Genomic DNA, 15183 nt, shown 5'->3' with positions numbered 1-15183 from the left:
AGGGAATCAAAAGAAGGAGACACCATTTGTAACCAGTTCAAACTTTGAAAATTATGGTTAACCTTTGTGGGAACATTTGACTTTTTTCTCCATTATGAAAATAACTTGTATCCATTAGCTAAGTATAAATAAGATTTTGGTTCTTATAGCTATATTTAGAGCTGCCATAATATCAAGGATAATTAATTTATTTAAAAATTTTCTTCTGATGATAAATGATAAAGAAATGGGTTTTCACGTTATTAAAGCTGTATATTATCCAGTGTGTGATGCTCTTTCCAGTGGGCATATACTTAGATCCTGGTATAATATATGGAGAGGGTAGAGGAATTATGAATTCTTTTTCCATATGTCTTTATGAGTAAGTTTTATGAGTAATTATGTTCTTGTAATTTCATAGTATGCCACCTGTTACCATTCTAATTATTTTATCAAAAATGAGGAGTTATAAGTAGCATAAGTTTTATCATTAGTTATACATTTATGAAATTGTTGAAAGAATTTTAATTTTATGTTCTATAAGTGGTGCTCATTAAAAATATATCTCTTAATTGATTATATATATTTCTTGTAGGTTACTTTTGAAATACACAAAGAAAATCTTGCCAATATATTTAGGGAACAGCAGGGAAAAGGTGATGAAGGATTAGGGCCATGTTCTTCAAGTCTGGTTCCAGAAGTTACTGATGTTACCAGGGATGGTGATGTTTCCATTGGGCCCCAACACTCAGATCTGAAGGATTCTCCCAACTCTCCTCATTTTACTAGAAATAGTGATGAGAACTCAAGTATTGGAAAGGCAAGTTCAGTGGATTCTGCATCCAACATTGAACTGCAGACACCCGATGTGTCTAATGACCAAAAGAAAATGGAGCAAGGAAAACAAGAGTTACTGAATCAAGCCAATTTAGGAGAAATAGCAACAAACAAGACAGAGGATGCATGTGATTTACAAGCATCTTCTGAGTCTGTAGAATCTATGACTCTTGTCTCTAATTCTTTTGAACTACCTGGCAAAGATACTGTGATCATCAGTGAAATAAGTGCTTCCATAAGTTCTCCCTCAGAACAAGATGCTGCAGAGTTGCCAGAATTACTGGAAAAATCTGGAGTAGAGGAAGAAGATGATGATGATTATGTGGAACTGAAGGTAGAAGGCAGCCCTAGCGAGGAAGCCAGTCTGCCCACAGAGCTCCGAGGTAATAGTGTGTCTGTAGCTGTAGCTGCCCCTGAAGCCAATGAAGGGCAAGCCACCTGTGAAAAGGACTGTGAAGTTCAAGAGGAAGCGCCTGTTACTAAGATTCAAAATGATACTGAAAATGGAGATTCTAAAGATTCTACATTCACAACTATGGCCACACCAGGGCCTTTAGCTACCTCACCAGAAGCTCCTGTTTCCCCAACAACTGTACAATCAGACATTGATGAGGTGCTGGATGAAGGAATGAAAACAACCAGGCTTGCTGGAGAAACTGAATCAGTTAGTGATTGTGTTGATAATGGCCCTGAGGCTCCTGTTACTTCTGAGCAAAAGATTGCTAAGCTAGATGTTTCCAGTGTTGCTTCAGATACTGAGAGGTTTGAATTGAAGGCAAGTACAAGCATGGAAGCAACCCTGCCTCAACGACATGGGCTTGAGGTAATTATTGAACTGTCTTTAAAAAACTTAAAAAAGTATGAATGCATATTTTGCCTGCGTATTTGTTGTGTTCACTGTGTGTACCTGTATTGTCTTTTTGCCATGAATTTGCACTGTTAAAAACAGTAAGTGTGGATACTTTTATTTGGTTAGTATAATATTACTAACAATTATGTAAGTGTTTATGTCAAATGGTTATATAATATTTGGCAATTAGTCTGAATTTATGACTGTTTTCTCATTCATTCAATATTGTGGTGCTGAGGATTGAACCCAGGGTTTTATGTATGCTATGTAAATACTCTCTTACTGATTATACTCTCAAGCCTAATGTGAGTTCATTAAGTGGCAATTTTTGTTATTATTTTAACACAGCATCATCAAACATTACCACTTTCAAACTTTAGAACTGGCATAAGTTTAGTTTATAAAGCAGCTATAGGAAATACTTGCTTTTCCTTCTTCAGCTAAATCAGTTCTAGCACATTGCTTTTTCAGTTAAATCTGGGAGTGTGTATTTACCAGTGCATGTGTGTGGTTTCAAATTTAAGGGTCTATTTGTACTATGAGGGGAGTCTGTGTGATTGAGATGCACAGCTTTCTTTTTAATGAGTATTTCACAGTGACTTGTGCTACCTGTGATTATTATTGCTTTTTTCCCCACCTCTTTTTCCTAACCTCTGTTCCTCATTTCCTCCCCCCTTCCTTTTGGTTGTTGTTGTTGTTTTATCTGCTCTTCATTATGTTGACTTTTGTTAATTTTTATTTTAACTAATGAAGAATAATCTATTTACTGTCTGGATAATAAATACTGTTGTCTTTGCTAATATTAAAAATTAAAAACTGCTTGATTCCTTTGTGAAATGCTACACAGTGACAATGTCTACAATAACATGACTCCATGCTAATCATTGTTGAATTGTGGTCTTAGTATTGTGGATGGCTTTGCTTTAACTGTATGGTATGACTACTTGTTGATAGGTCTTTCTTTGCTAATGTTTTTTTTTTGAAGTTAAACTTACTTTGTAACTTCTTAAACTTTTCTCTGTTAGGTATCAAGGCAACAGGAAGAGCCAGGGCAAGGAACAGCCCCAGATGCTGCTGACCAGCAAAGGAGGGACACCAGACCTACCATGTTTCGCATTCCTGAGTTCAAGTGGTCTCAGATGCATCAGCGTTTGCTCACTGATCTCTTATTTTCCATAGAAACAGATATACAGATGTGGAGAAGGTTTGTTTAAGTGTTCACCATAGATGACATATATAAATCTTAGTTTCCCTTTTCAAAGAAATTTATGTAAATATTTTACATTACTCCATATATTTGATTGAAAAAGCAAATTATTCTATGTTGGTGTTTTATCACATTAACTTTTATTTTCCGTTCTATGCATGGAAGCCCAATTTGAACACATGACCATAAAAATTCAAGATTTCCCTTATCAAAAATTGCTTTAATGTTTTATATAATTTTTTCCATACTAGAATTAACTAGAAGGTAGGTGTTCCAAGTAGACTTCTTATTGTAAATGCCAAAATTTAGTTGAAATTCATATACGACATTGTTCATAGATTCATCATAAGAAATCTATGCATTTTCCATTGTGCAATTTGCAATTTTTAAAGAATCCAATTTGTTGAGTTTTCTTTGTTTGTGACTCTTATCATATTTAAAAAATTTTATACCATTATATAAGAAAGTAGTAAAAAATTAATTTTTAATAGCGCTTGTAGTACCATTTGCCTCTAAATTTTTGCTTTGACTTCTCAATGAGTATGGTTTCACTCAATTCTTTAAGTCAGATCTATGATGAATAGTGTCTGTGCTTTAGCAAAGCTAGGTGTTGGACATAGACGGTAATTGCCTACGAAGAGTACTTACTTTACTTGTTCTGAGGAAGCGTGCACCCCCAATATCTTCTACATTTCCAGGGTGATTTAAAGGCATTTTCTTTTCTGCCTCTCCTTCAGCAGGCATACTTTGGTTTCCTTTCTGTAGCTTCATCAGTAAACATAATTTATCTTTGGACAGCCATTCAACAAAGACAGTTATGGACTTCGTGAATAGCAGCGATAATGTCATCTTTGTACACAACACAATTCATCTCATCTCTCAAGTGATGGACAACATGGTCATGGCTTGTGGGGGTATACTGCCATTGCTCTCAGCTGCTACGTCGGCCACAGTAAGGACTTACCTACTACATACAAGTGGTGTGAAAGCATGAATGCAGTGCATCTTTATGATTAAAGTTTAATGCAGTGGTTGTTGTACATCATAACTGCAGTAATAAAATACACACCTTCATATTTACCCTAAAAAATCTTAGCATGTGTTGCAGGAATGAAAAACCTATGAAGAATATTACATTATTAGGCATGAGTGAGGCCATGAAGAATACGATGGAAGTATTCTCATTGCTTTTTTTTTTTTAGATCGAAAGAGCAAAAGAGCAAATCAGTCTATTCTAGATTTCCAGAAAGCCTGACCTTGAAAAAAGCTAGACATTTGCGGAAGGCGTGTAGCAAATGTAGACATAATTACCAGACTTTCTACTTTGCAGCACGAGCTGGAGAATATTGAGCCTACTCAAGGTCTTTCAGTAGAAACCTCAGTGACATTTTTGCAGAGGCTAATTAGCCTCGTGGATGTGCTTATATTTGCAAGTTCTCTTGGATTCACTGAAATTGAAGCTGAAAAAAATATGTCATCTGGAGGAATTCTACGGCAGTGTCTCCGACTTGGTAAGCTCTTAAAAGCCATCAGTTAAGAATTATATTTAACATTTTCAGTCATCCACACTGATAAATAAGTAAAACTTTCCTTGTTTTGAGGAGAATGTGTATGCTTGTCATGTTCCCACATGCCTGCGTTTTGGAGCGCATTGTAGTAGTTAGCGTGTTTGTCATGGGTTGAGCATAATCAACAAGCTGCTAAGGTGATTTTGATTAACAGTCACCCTTCTCTGTTAACTTCTCTTTTTTCTGAAGTAGTGCCTTGCAGATTTTATATGCCATCATCAGATCTTCTTAGCATGCATATATATGTTGGGTGAGGCCCAAGTTTGTCTTCCAAGTACCATGAGATGCTGATCCCTTTCTCTTCCAGACACACTTCAGTAGGCATGGTCTACGTGGTCATCACTCAAGTACACTTTTATTCATATAAGCTTGGATAGTTTATTAAAGTAGTTAACAAAAATCATTAAATCCCAGTTCTTCTGGGAACACTTCTTACTTAAGTGAAAGCAAATGTCCTCAGAATGACTGTTTGACTGCTTAGTCTTAAGAAGGCTTTGTTAGATAAAGTAAGGTTTCCTGTATCTAGGAGTAAATACTGAGATTTGGTTAATTGACTTGCTTATAGAGAGAATATAGTAGAGAGAGAAGGACCTAAGAAATGGGAACAAATCCTTAGGAACTATGATTGTCTTCATAAAGTCATAATAAATATATCATTTATTAACTTCTGTCATTAGTGTTGAGTTTGATAGTTTAATGACAACCATTTTATTCTTTTGTCCATGAGAGAATTGTAGATCAAAAAAATTAGGAAATTTTTTCTCAAATTTAAACCATAATTAGTGCAGTTGAAATCTGAATGTAGATTTGTCTGCACAGACCTGCTCTGTCTTTAAACTTATTAGGATTTCTGAGCTGGGTTTGCTGTGTACTGCAGTGTTAGAGTAGGTGACTATCATTCTTAGGTTCTGGGTTCAGTCCTTTGTAGCACAAGATAAAACCATTTCTGAATTGATTCCCTTTCAGCAGAACTCCCTAAATTGTTTTTGAGGCTGCTACAGGACATTTTTTGAAATAGGATTCTATGAAAGTCGTTTTGAACTTGGTGTGTAGTTGAAGATGACATTTGAACTAGTGATCTTGCTACCTCCTCTCAAGTGTTGGAATACAGGCATATACCACTAAACCGTGTTTTATGCTGAGACTAGGGATTAAACCTAAAGTCTCAGCAACGCTAGATAAGCACTCTGCTACCTGAATTGTTTCCACAGATCTTAACCATAGCAGAGAATAAAATCAGACAATAAACATTAGGTGAGAGTCTAGGGATATTTTAGGAATTTGTTGAAGGTAATCTGTTTTGAATAAAGTGTAACGGGAATCATACTGTGTAGGTGATTTATATCTTTTCTGTAACCTTATATATAACTTTCTTCCCTTTCCCAATCTTTGTCTTAAAATACAATATAGTGTGTGCAGTGGCTGTAAGGAATTGCCTAGAGTGTCAGCAGCACTCTCAGCTGAGAGCTAGAGGAGATGCAGCAAAAAGCTTGAAAACAATGCATGGCCTGATGCCCATGGGGAAGTCTGCAGCAAAAGTAAGATGTCTGTATTCCACAATTAAGATCCTAACAGTTTGCTCATTTCAACATAAAGCTAAATAAATCTGATATAGAGTCTTAAATAGTCATTATCCTTTGTCAATATGACATATTTATGTTTAAATAATGGTAAATATTTGTATACTTACTCTTGTCTGTTTTTCTAATACTTTTCCTTGTTGTTATGTCAATTTTCCCCATGTGACGTCCCTTGCCATAACCAACTCCCACAAGAAAAAATAATGTGGCATGGTTTTCTGATACTTTACTGTGTTCTTTAAATCTGTTTAATGTATAATGTATTGTTATTATTGTTTTATTTCAAATAGAGCCCAGTGGACATTGTAACTGGCAGTATATCTCCAATAAGAGATCTTGACAGGCTCCTGCAAGACATGGACATTAATCGGCTTCGAGCGGTTGTTTTCAGAGACATTGTAAGTTCAAATATTTCCTTCCAGAGTTCTCTTAGCTAGTATGTGCTTCCTCTTGGGCCTGAAGTCCTTAAAGTAGATGCCCTGTGAGATAATACAGATGGTTTCAACAGGCAGGCCTAGAAAACAGGATTCTTGGCCATGTTTTTTAGAAGCTTACAGTGGTACTAGGGATTATCTGAACAAACAACTAGTTTATCGGAGTGAAAGAGCAATCCACTGCCTGTTTTTCTCATGTGCTCAGCAAGTTCCAAAACTTCAAAAAATTGTGTACTTTCATAACTCCATTTTACAGATGAAGAATTTGAGGTATGGAGATCTTAAGTAACCTGGTCAAGTGATGTTTTTAGTAAATGGTAGTCAGAATTGATACCCACTTGTCTTGTCTCCAGAATCCTTGCACTTATTGTAATGATATGTGCTATCTCCTAACATTGTATGGTTTTACTGAATATTATTTTTTTTTCCATCAAGGTTTTTTTTTCTTCCATTTTTCAAGATAGGATTTCTCTATAGCTTTGGAGCCTGTCCCTGGAACTTGCTCTGTAGACCAGGCTGGCCTCGAACTCACAGAGATCTTTTCATCTCTGCCTCATGAGTGCTGGGATTCAAGGCTTGGGCCACCACCATCTGGCCCCTCAAGAGATTTTTCAAACGTAATAAAGGATACTTAATGAAATGTGTCTCCTATGTGGTATTTTAGAGCTGTGACTGTAGTTACTTGTCTTCCTGTCCTTTTAATTTAAATAATTTTGTGTTAACAGATTTTGATGTTATGTTTTTAAAGTTTTATAAAATATGTCTTAAAATAAAGTCGTTTGTAATCTCACTATCGGGACTAATATCTTTAGTAAGTACTTGTTGAAGAACACTTAGAATCTATTTTGTATTGCATATTTTATGTTTCGTATGAGCTTTTCTGAGCAGCAGTTTTCTTTTCCTTACTCTTTCTCTGGTATTTTAGTGCCCTCTTGTGTTCTTGACTAGGTCTTGATTCAGGTCTAGAATTTGGAGTAATGTCACTGCTCAGTAGGTTTTAAACACTGACTGACTAGTATCGGACGAGGTGCTGGGTACGTAGTAGCTCATTTATAGTCCCATTAGGAAGGTGGCAGGGATTGGTTGTTCTCTGCTTAAATCCATGGTTAGTAGAAAGAGGTGGAGGAAGTGAGTAATTTAATACGATGAATAAAGAATTAGTTAGGCATAAGTAGTCAATAATTGACTAAGAAGACCACATAAATGATTTGCCTAATGGTCATATTGGTAGCAGGTATAACATATGGCAGGAAAGTGTGTTCAATTAAAAAAAAGAAAAATGTACATTTATCTTTTCTACCAAGACTGAGAAACTTATACGTGCAAACTTACAAGGTATCATAGATTTTATCATATTAGAAATATGTCTAAGAATTGTTTCAAGTAGACCTGTTAAGGGAGAGTTTGATATCTGATTTTTTTCCCCCTGAAGTTACATCTAAAACTTTTGACAGTAGTTATGTTCTTATTTATCTATTTATTTATTTAGATTTTATATAAACGGTTGATAATAATTGATGTTTAATATAATTGTCCCTGAAGTTCCCATCTCTCTTTTAGGGAACAAAGCTAAAGGCCTAGGGAAAATACCACTGTGCTGGTATATATGTTTAGACTTAGAAGCTAACCACCTACCAACTACCAATATGCTGATGTATATGTTTAGACTTAGAAGCTAACTACCTACCAACTACCAACTTCTTGAGATTCATTTAATATTTGGATTTGATAGACACTAATTTTTAAAATTAAAATTATTAAGTCAGGTCTTTCTGAGGTGTCAACAGAAGGGATGTGTGTGTAGCATCTTCTTGACTGGACACAGAGGTCATTGATAGTCACGTGCAGGCCTTCTGTAGAGCTAGGATGGCTGCCTCTGTGCCTCAGGTTAGTTTGTCCTTTTCTTTGAGGAAAATGCTTTGTATTCAGTTCTGACTTCTGCTTGCCTGCGATACTTAAAATACTCTGGAGATTCATTTTCCTTTTGTTTCACTATGTGACAACTTTACTTCTTACTCCTGGATGTTTGTTCTGGATATGCTGGGTATCATACTGCAACATTGCTGTGATTTTTAATTTATATAATTGGATTTTTTTGATGAGAAAAAAAATAATTAGTTACCTTTATATTGTGGTGATTGCTATTTGAGTAACCATATTAAGTGTGTTTACTATGTCTCTTAAGATTGGGCACTCATTTTTTAAAGTTGAATTAGGTCTTCTGTTTCTGTGTCTGAAAGTATAAACATTTTTTTAAAGGCACTGCCAAGCATATTCTTGTACTTTACTCAAGTGTATTTTAGAATATTTATATTTAGTAATAAATTATTATACAAATGATACATTATTTTCTATGCACGTTGAAGGATTTGTGAGCATCATCTATATTTAAATGTTGTAGTATGAAATAAGACTGAAGTGTTAATAGTGGCATGAACAATTACTTTTGTTTATTTCTCAGGAGGATAGCAAACAAGCTCAATTCTTAGCTTTGGCTGTTGTGTACTTTATTTCTGTTCTGATGGTCTCAAAATATAGAGACATTTTAGAGCCACAAGATGAAAGGCACAGTGAGTCTCTTAAGGAAACTGGTAGTGAAAATGGGAATGCATCACTTCCTGGTAAGTTTCTACATTTTATTCCCTGGTACCCAAATTCAAACAAAATTTTGTATGGTTAAGTCACTGATTCTGGAACTTAAGCCCACTATGTGTCAAGTGAGACCATAGGTTTATATTTACTAATAGCAAAATATTTTATCTTATGATTATTAATAGCTTACATATTATAAAACTTATACTATGTAAGTTATTTACCAATTGTTTACATATTGGTAAATCTTGATCAATAATTTACATATTGTATAATTATTTACAGTTGGGAGATGAGCTTTGTTCTGTAAGTGCACCATCTAATTAAAGATGAGAAAGTGTTATCCTTTAAAAGTACAGAGTCCAACATTTTTTTTTTATTTAATGGCTTTTACTATAGAATTTTTTCTATAAAAATATTCAAAGACCTGTGAAAAATATATGCAATTAAATATACATATATACACATATACACATATGTAATTTTATGCATATATGTTTATATACAATTTATTGTAATAATATTTAAAACAACTAGAAATAAACTTCTTATTATCAAATAATACTTTTAACATTTTAGTTAAATAAACATGATAACATCTTCATGAGGAGTTCTTGCCAGGCCAAATAGTGATACTATGTTAGACTCCCTAATGAGAATGGAAAATGTGCATAGAATATCAAACAAGAAATGTAGGTTATGCAATGAAATGCAGAGATCTGTAGAAAGAGAAAAAAGAGGATTTCCATAGTCATTCCTCTCAACAGTTTAAGTGGAAGAGATGTATTTTTGTCTATCAGTGGCAAGGAAATCCATCATACTCACAACATGCTACTGTCCGTTACTCCATCAACTGCTCTTCTTCACTCTGTCTGCTAGCATCTGTTTTTTTTTTTTTTATTAAAATATAAAAGTTTCCATTTTCGCCCCTCCTCCCAACACCTTCCCACTCCCCCCACTCCCTCTCCTCCTCCCTCTCCATCCCTAAGAGCAGTCAGGGTTTCCTGCCCTGTGGGTAGTTCAAGTTCCTCCCCCCTCCCTCCAGGTCCAGGAAGGTGAGTATCCAAACAGACTGGATCCCAAAAATCCAGAATATGCAGAGGAAACAAGTCCCAGAGTCATTGTCAATGGCTTTTTAGAAAGACTTCGGGCCAGCCACATTCAGGGAATCCAAGAGTCCAACATTTTTAATTTAGTATTTGCTGTGAAGGGTAATTCAGTCTTTCACAACAGAGTTCTAGGAAGTTGTTTAAACAATCAGTAGGGATAACTGTAGTTTTCAGTTCCAGAAGGACAGTTAGGTAAACAGCTTTGGTAGTTGGAGAACTCGCTGCACGGGGAGGAGAGGGTATTCTTTTTTCATGTTTTCATTTAGTACCTATTAGGTACTTGTATCCATGTAGATTCGTACCTATAGGAAGAAAAAGACTCTATTGCCATGAAGCTTATCTCTGGCAGAAAAAGACAAAATATTTTTTAATATTTAATTTTATTGTATTTTAGAGGGTAGTTATAGTGATAATAAATAAAATATCACACATGACAGGAGAGATTGTTTATGTATTTTTCTTTAAGTAAAATGAGTCATTATTGGAATGTTGAGTACAGAGTTATAACTGATCTATATTTTTAAAATAAGACTCCGAAGCCAGTGTTCAGCTGATAAAAGCATTTGCAATGCAACGCTAATGATCTGAATTCAGTCCCCTAGAATCCACAGTGGAAGGCGAGGGTTGACTCCTGTAAGTTGTCTTCCACATTTGCACCATAGCATGTGTGTACTAGTGTTCAAATATATAAATATATATCATATGGACATTATAAACATATATACAGCAATAATAAATAAAAAATTAAATACTATTTTGGATTTCGTTTTGAGGATACCCCTCAGATGGGAAGGAAAAACTAGTATTTTGGTTCTGTGCTGCCATATGACATAGAACATTGAAATTCGTGGTTTAAAACTACAACTATCTTAATATTTCATGATTCTGTGGGTGTCATTTGAATATGGCATGTTGGAAATGCTCACCCTGCTCTAGATGTTTCCTGGGACTTACAGTCTTAGGAGGGCTTTTCTGCTGTCTGGTGACTCAGCTGAGGGGGCTCTAGGCTAGGGTTGGCTGAGAGAAGCAACTGAGCTCATGTCATTTGGGGAAGGGTCTTGAGTCTTATGTTAATTTAGTTCTTTTTTTTTTATCCCATTAGTTTGAAAGGCTTTTCTGCTTCTCTGTAGTCTCCCTCATTAGTGTAGAAGTCAGTTAAATTTCTAAACTGAGCTGGTTTGGAGTCTGGTAAAATCAAGTCTGGCAGGCCTTTTTAAAACTCAGCCTGGGACCTGGCTGTTACTTCTGATTCTGTTCCATTGGTTAACCATTCTATTGGCCTAGCTAAGATTGAAGGATTTCTTAAATCCACCAGGCATGAGTCAGTAGGATCATTAAAGTAATTGCCTTCCACTACCAGTTAAGAGGACAATGCAGCAATTGATGTGATAACTTGATGGTTTCTGATTTTAACCTCACAGATAACAAGAGGCAGTCAGATTCTAGACATATTTGGATGACAGAAGAACAGTACTTCTGAACATTAATGTGTATATTTTAAAAAGAAAAGATATTCAATAATTACTATACGATATATTGTAGTATATCAAGGATGAAATATTTCAGTTTTCAACCTGTTGACTTTAGATACCTTTTGACATACAAGATGTAGGGAAGGCAGAGAAATAGCAATCACACACACACACACACACATACATACACACACACACATTCCCCTTGTGTGTGGGATGAGATTGTGAGGGTATTTTCAATGTGGGAAGTGGGTGGAATAACTAAGGGAAAATATGTGTAGATAGAGGTGATGAGAGAACCACAGACCGAAAGGACCAAGGATTGACCCCTAAGTTCGTTGAACCTAATAAATCAGGGAAAAAGAGCTGAAGATATTAACACGAAACTACTGGTGAAGTAATAGAAGAAAAAAAGCTATGCATCATTGGACAAAAGGATTATCAAATTGCAGAGAACATTCAGCAGTTGCTTTGCTGTCAAGTGCTATTAGAGATGAGAACTGATCTTTAAATTTCACAAGATGATTTTGTAAAATTTAAATTTGGGTGAACTTGCAAAGAGTTCACGTTTGATTGGACGTTTGATTGGAGAGAGTGAAGTTAAACGGCAAATTGGGATTGCATGGGCTATGGATTATCTCAGTTGGTAGAGTGCTTGCCTAGCATGCATGAAGCTCCTCACCAACTAGTCATGGTCGCACATGTCTGTAATCTCTGTACTTAAGAGGTGGAGAGAATGAGATCAGAAGTTTAAGGTCTGCCTTGAATTCCTAACAATCCTGGGGTACATGAGACCCTGTCTTACCAGGGATGGGCTGCTTCTTATGAACTGGATCTCCAGCCCCACTTATTTATTCTGCATATTGGAGGGTGTGGCCATTTTTTCAGCAGTGGAAACTGTGTGAGGTAGAAGTTTTTGCTTTATGTACTGTTGATATTCAACTTTGTGTTAAAATCCGTGCACATGTTGCAAATCATTTCTGAAGTCTGTTGCAGGTGTTTATTATTTACTCATTTTAGCATCTATTTTGGATATAAGGTACATTTTATCATATTTTATAGTTTATTTTAATAGTTTTTGATTTTGAGAGAACATGACACATATTTCATAAAATCTTGGATGGCTACTGGGACTTGAATATACCTTTAAAAGATTAGTACTTGATTTCTTAATTTACTCTTTTGTTCCTGGGTAAGATGCAGAAAACACACCAGCAGAATTTAGCCATTTAGCTCTATCATCGGTGGAGGAATCAGTGGAGGGCGCCTCATCTACTCGAAGGAGAGACTCTGGCCTTGGTGAGGAAACAGCTTCTGGCTTAGGAAGCAATCCATCTACAGCTTCTCCAGCAGTGCCTCTGGGTGTCAGCGCTGGTCCAGATGCCATCAGTGAAGTGCTGTGCACTCTTTCTTTGGAAGTCAATAAATCTCAGGAAACAAAAATTGATGGAGGAAACGAATTGGATAGGAAGGTGACACCATCAGTTCCAGTTTCAAAAAATGTCAACGTGAAGGACATTCTCCGAAGCTTGGTTAATATGCCGGCAGATGGAGTCACTGTGGATCCAGCCCTTCTGCCCCCAGCCTGCCTTGGTGCTCTTGGAGATCTGTCTGGTGACCCACCGGTGCAGTTCAGGTCTTTTGACAGGTGTGTAAATAACACTTTGTTTCGGTATGACTAGGTTTGCAAAATGTATAGAAATACCACAGTTCACTATGAAGGTCTAAGTTTTGTGCCTCAGCATTAGAGTAGATTGTTTTGGTCTAATTTATATAAAAAATGGGTAGTTTCATTGTGTGGTTTGTGCAGTATTTCAAACTTTTATTTATTAACATCTTATATGCCACTAAAATTATTTTAGGCTTATTTTTAGTAGTGCACATTGTATGTAAAAGCCTTTTTTGTTACACCGTAGGCTTTACATGAACTAAAAGTAACTACCCATCATTCCCTTGCTTCCAGTTGTGTCAGCTTTTGTGAATAAAAAGTGGTAATCTAGATGCCAGCAGGTACAAGAATTCAACTAGGTGTTCTGAGCCTGGGCAGTTCGAGAAAGCTAACTACAGAATCTTAGTTGATTGTATAGCCCTCATGAATTTTTTTTTTTTTTTTTTTTACAGATTTGCCTATTTTTCTAACTAGTGAGGTTATGTTCAGGATGTTCTCTACTGTCTACTGCCAGTTGTAATATGTCATCAGCCTGTGTGGTCATTGTCTCTATATTTTATAAAGTTTTCTTATGCTCTACCTTCAACACATAGTTACTGAATGAATAATTTTAAAAACTAGTATTTTCAGCTGAGAACAAACTAATGTACAGAAAAGTTCCTACTACAAAATTTTTATTTTTCTTGAGACATTAAGTTGCTAATATGATACTAAGATTTTTTTTTTAAAATACTTTCTGGGTTTTTCATATAGATATACTACTAATTTTAAATAAGAAATTTATTATTTATACAATGATCTTTTTATATTAAAATAATAGCTACAATTGTTGCCTAAATTTCTTTAAAATTATTTACTATATTTATTTATTCTATGTATATATCAGGTACTTTAAGCGTTCTTGCCTCTTTTTCCTCTCTTATCTCCATCCACCTTCCATCAATCCCCTTCTTCCCAGCAAACATCCTTCCTACTTTATTTTTTGTGTGCTTCATTGCCTTTACTTATTTATTTAAATTATATGTGTGTGTGTACTCATGAGTGGCAGGTGCCTGTGGAGGCCAGAGGATCCCTTGGAGCAGGAGTTATTAGTTGTGAACCAACTGACACGTGCTCTGGGAACTGAACTCTGGTCCTTAGCAAGAGTGGTACATGCTGTTAACCACGGAACCGTTTCTTAGATACTTCTTCACACACACTGCATTGAATTAGGATTGTTTGCATGAGCGTGGATAGTGGGTTATTTACTTGAACAAGGACAGTTTCCCAGTGGCTAAACTACTGAGGAATTTGACTTTTCATCCTTCAGCAACCATTTTACTTCTATAGCTTTCTAAAGAGGGGTGGGGCCGTATGAGGCCCCATGTGCCCTTCTTCCATCAGTGCAAGCTTCCTGCATGTGAGCACTGTGTTTTGTAAGTTAGCGGGTGCTGCAGCCTTGCTGGTTCTAGAAGACAGCAACCTGAAGTCCTTCTCCTCCTCCTTCAGCTCTGTGACTTGGACGTTTCCGCCCACTCTGTGCAGTGTTCCCTATCTGAGCCTTGGGCCCAGTGATGATGAGATTTCCTTTAGAGCTACCTATTCTCTGCACTTAGACCAGTTATGAGTTTGTCTCTTAACAGATGCTTTCTGCAAATAGAAGTTTCTCTGACCAAGTCTAATAGCAGTAGTAACCTGTGTGTAAAATTACAAAAATTTAGAAGGTAATTTGACAATATACCCTTTAAAAAAAAACAGTAGCAGTAGGTTTCTTTGTCTAGTTCCCATAACTTCCTGCCCATGAGCTTTTGACATTTATAATGCCAGATGTGGATTCCCTCTGTGGAGCTGGCCTCAGACTGAAGCAGAAAATAGTTTGTCACTCATACAGCAATTATGTTACTTAT

General features: G+C 35.9%; 1 protein-coding gene across 5 annotated transcripts in view; it reads left to right on the top strand.

The window, feature by feature from the left end:
* Positions 1-15183, top strand: part of Lrba (LPS responsive beige-like anchor protein) — a 504118-nt gene that overhangs the window by 94345 nt on the left and 394590 nt on the right. For all 5 annotated transcript variants that reach the window (XM_048424832.3, XM_048424835.3, XM_048424834.3 and 2 more), the window contains exons 23-30: positions 575-1639; positions 2692-2870; positions 3672-3825; positions 4204-4384; positions 5852-5979; positions 6312-6419; positions 8917-9076; positions 12826-13276. In XM_048424832.3, the coding sequence (XP_048280789.1) occupies positions 575-1639; positions 2692-2870; positions 3672-3825; positions 4204-4384; positions 5852-5979; positions 6312-6419; positions 8917-9076; positions 12826-13276 (2426 nt within the window). The remainder of the gene's footprint in view (positions 1-574; positions 1640-2691; positions 2871-3671; positions 3826-4203; positions 4385-5851; positions 5980-6311; positions 6420-8916; positions 9077-12825; positions 13277-15183) is intronic.

The sequence above is a fragment of the Myodes glareolus genome, chromosome 20 (genome assembly GCF_982192425.1).
Source record: "Myodes glareolus chromosome 20, mMyoGla1.1, whole genome shotgun sequence".
Classification (NCBI taxonomy): domain Eukaryota; kingdom Metazoa; phylum Chordata; class Mammalia; order Rodentia; family Cricetidae; genus Myodes; species Myodes glareolus.
The sequence above is the reverse complement of the archived record's forward strand: the minus strand, read 5'-3'. Positions and strand labels throughout refer to the sequence as shown.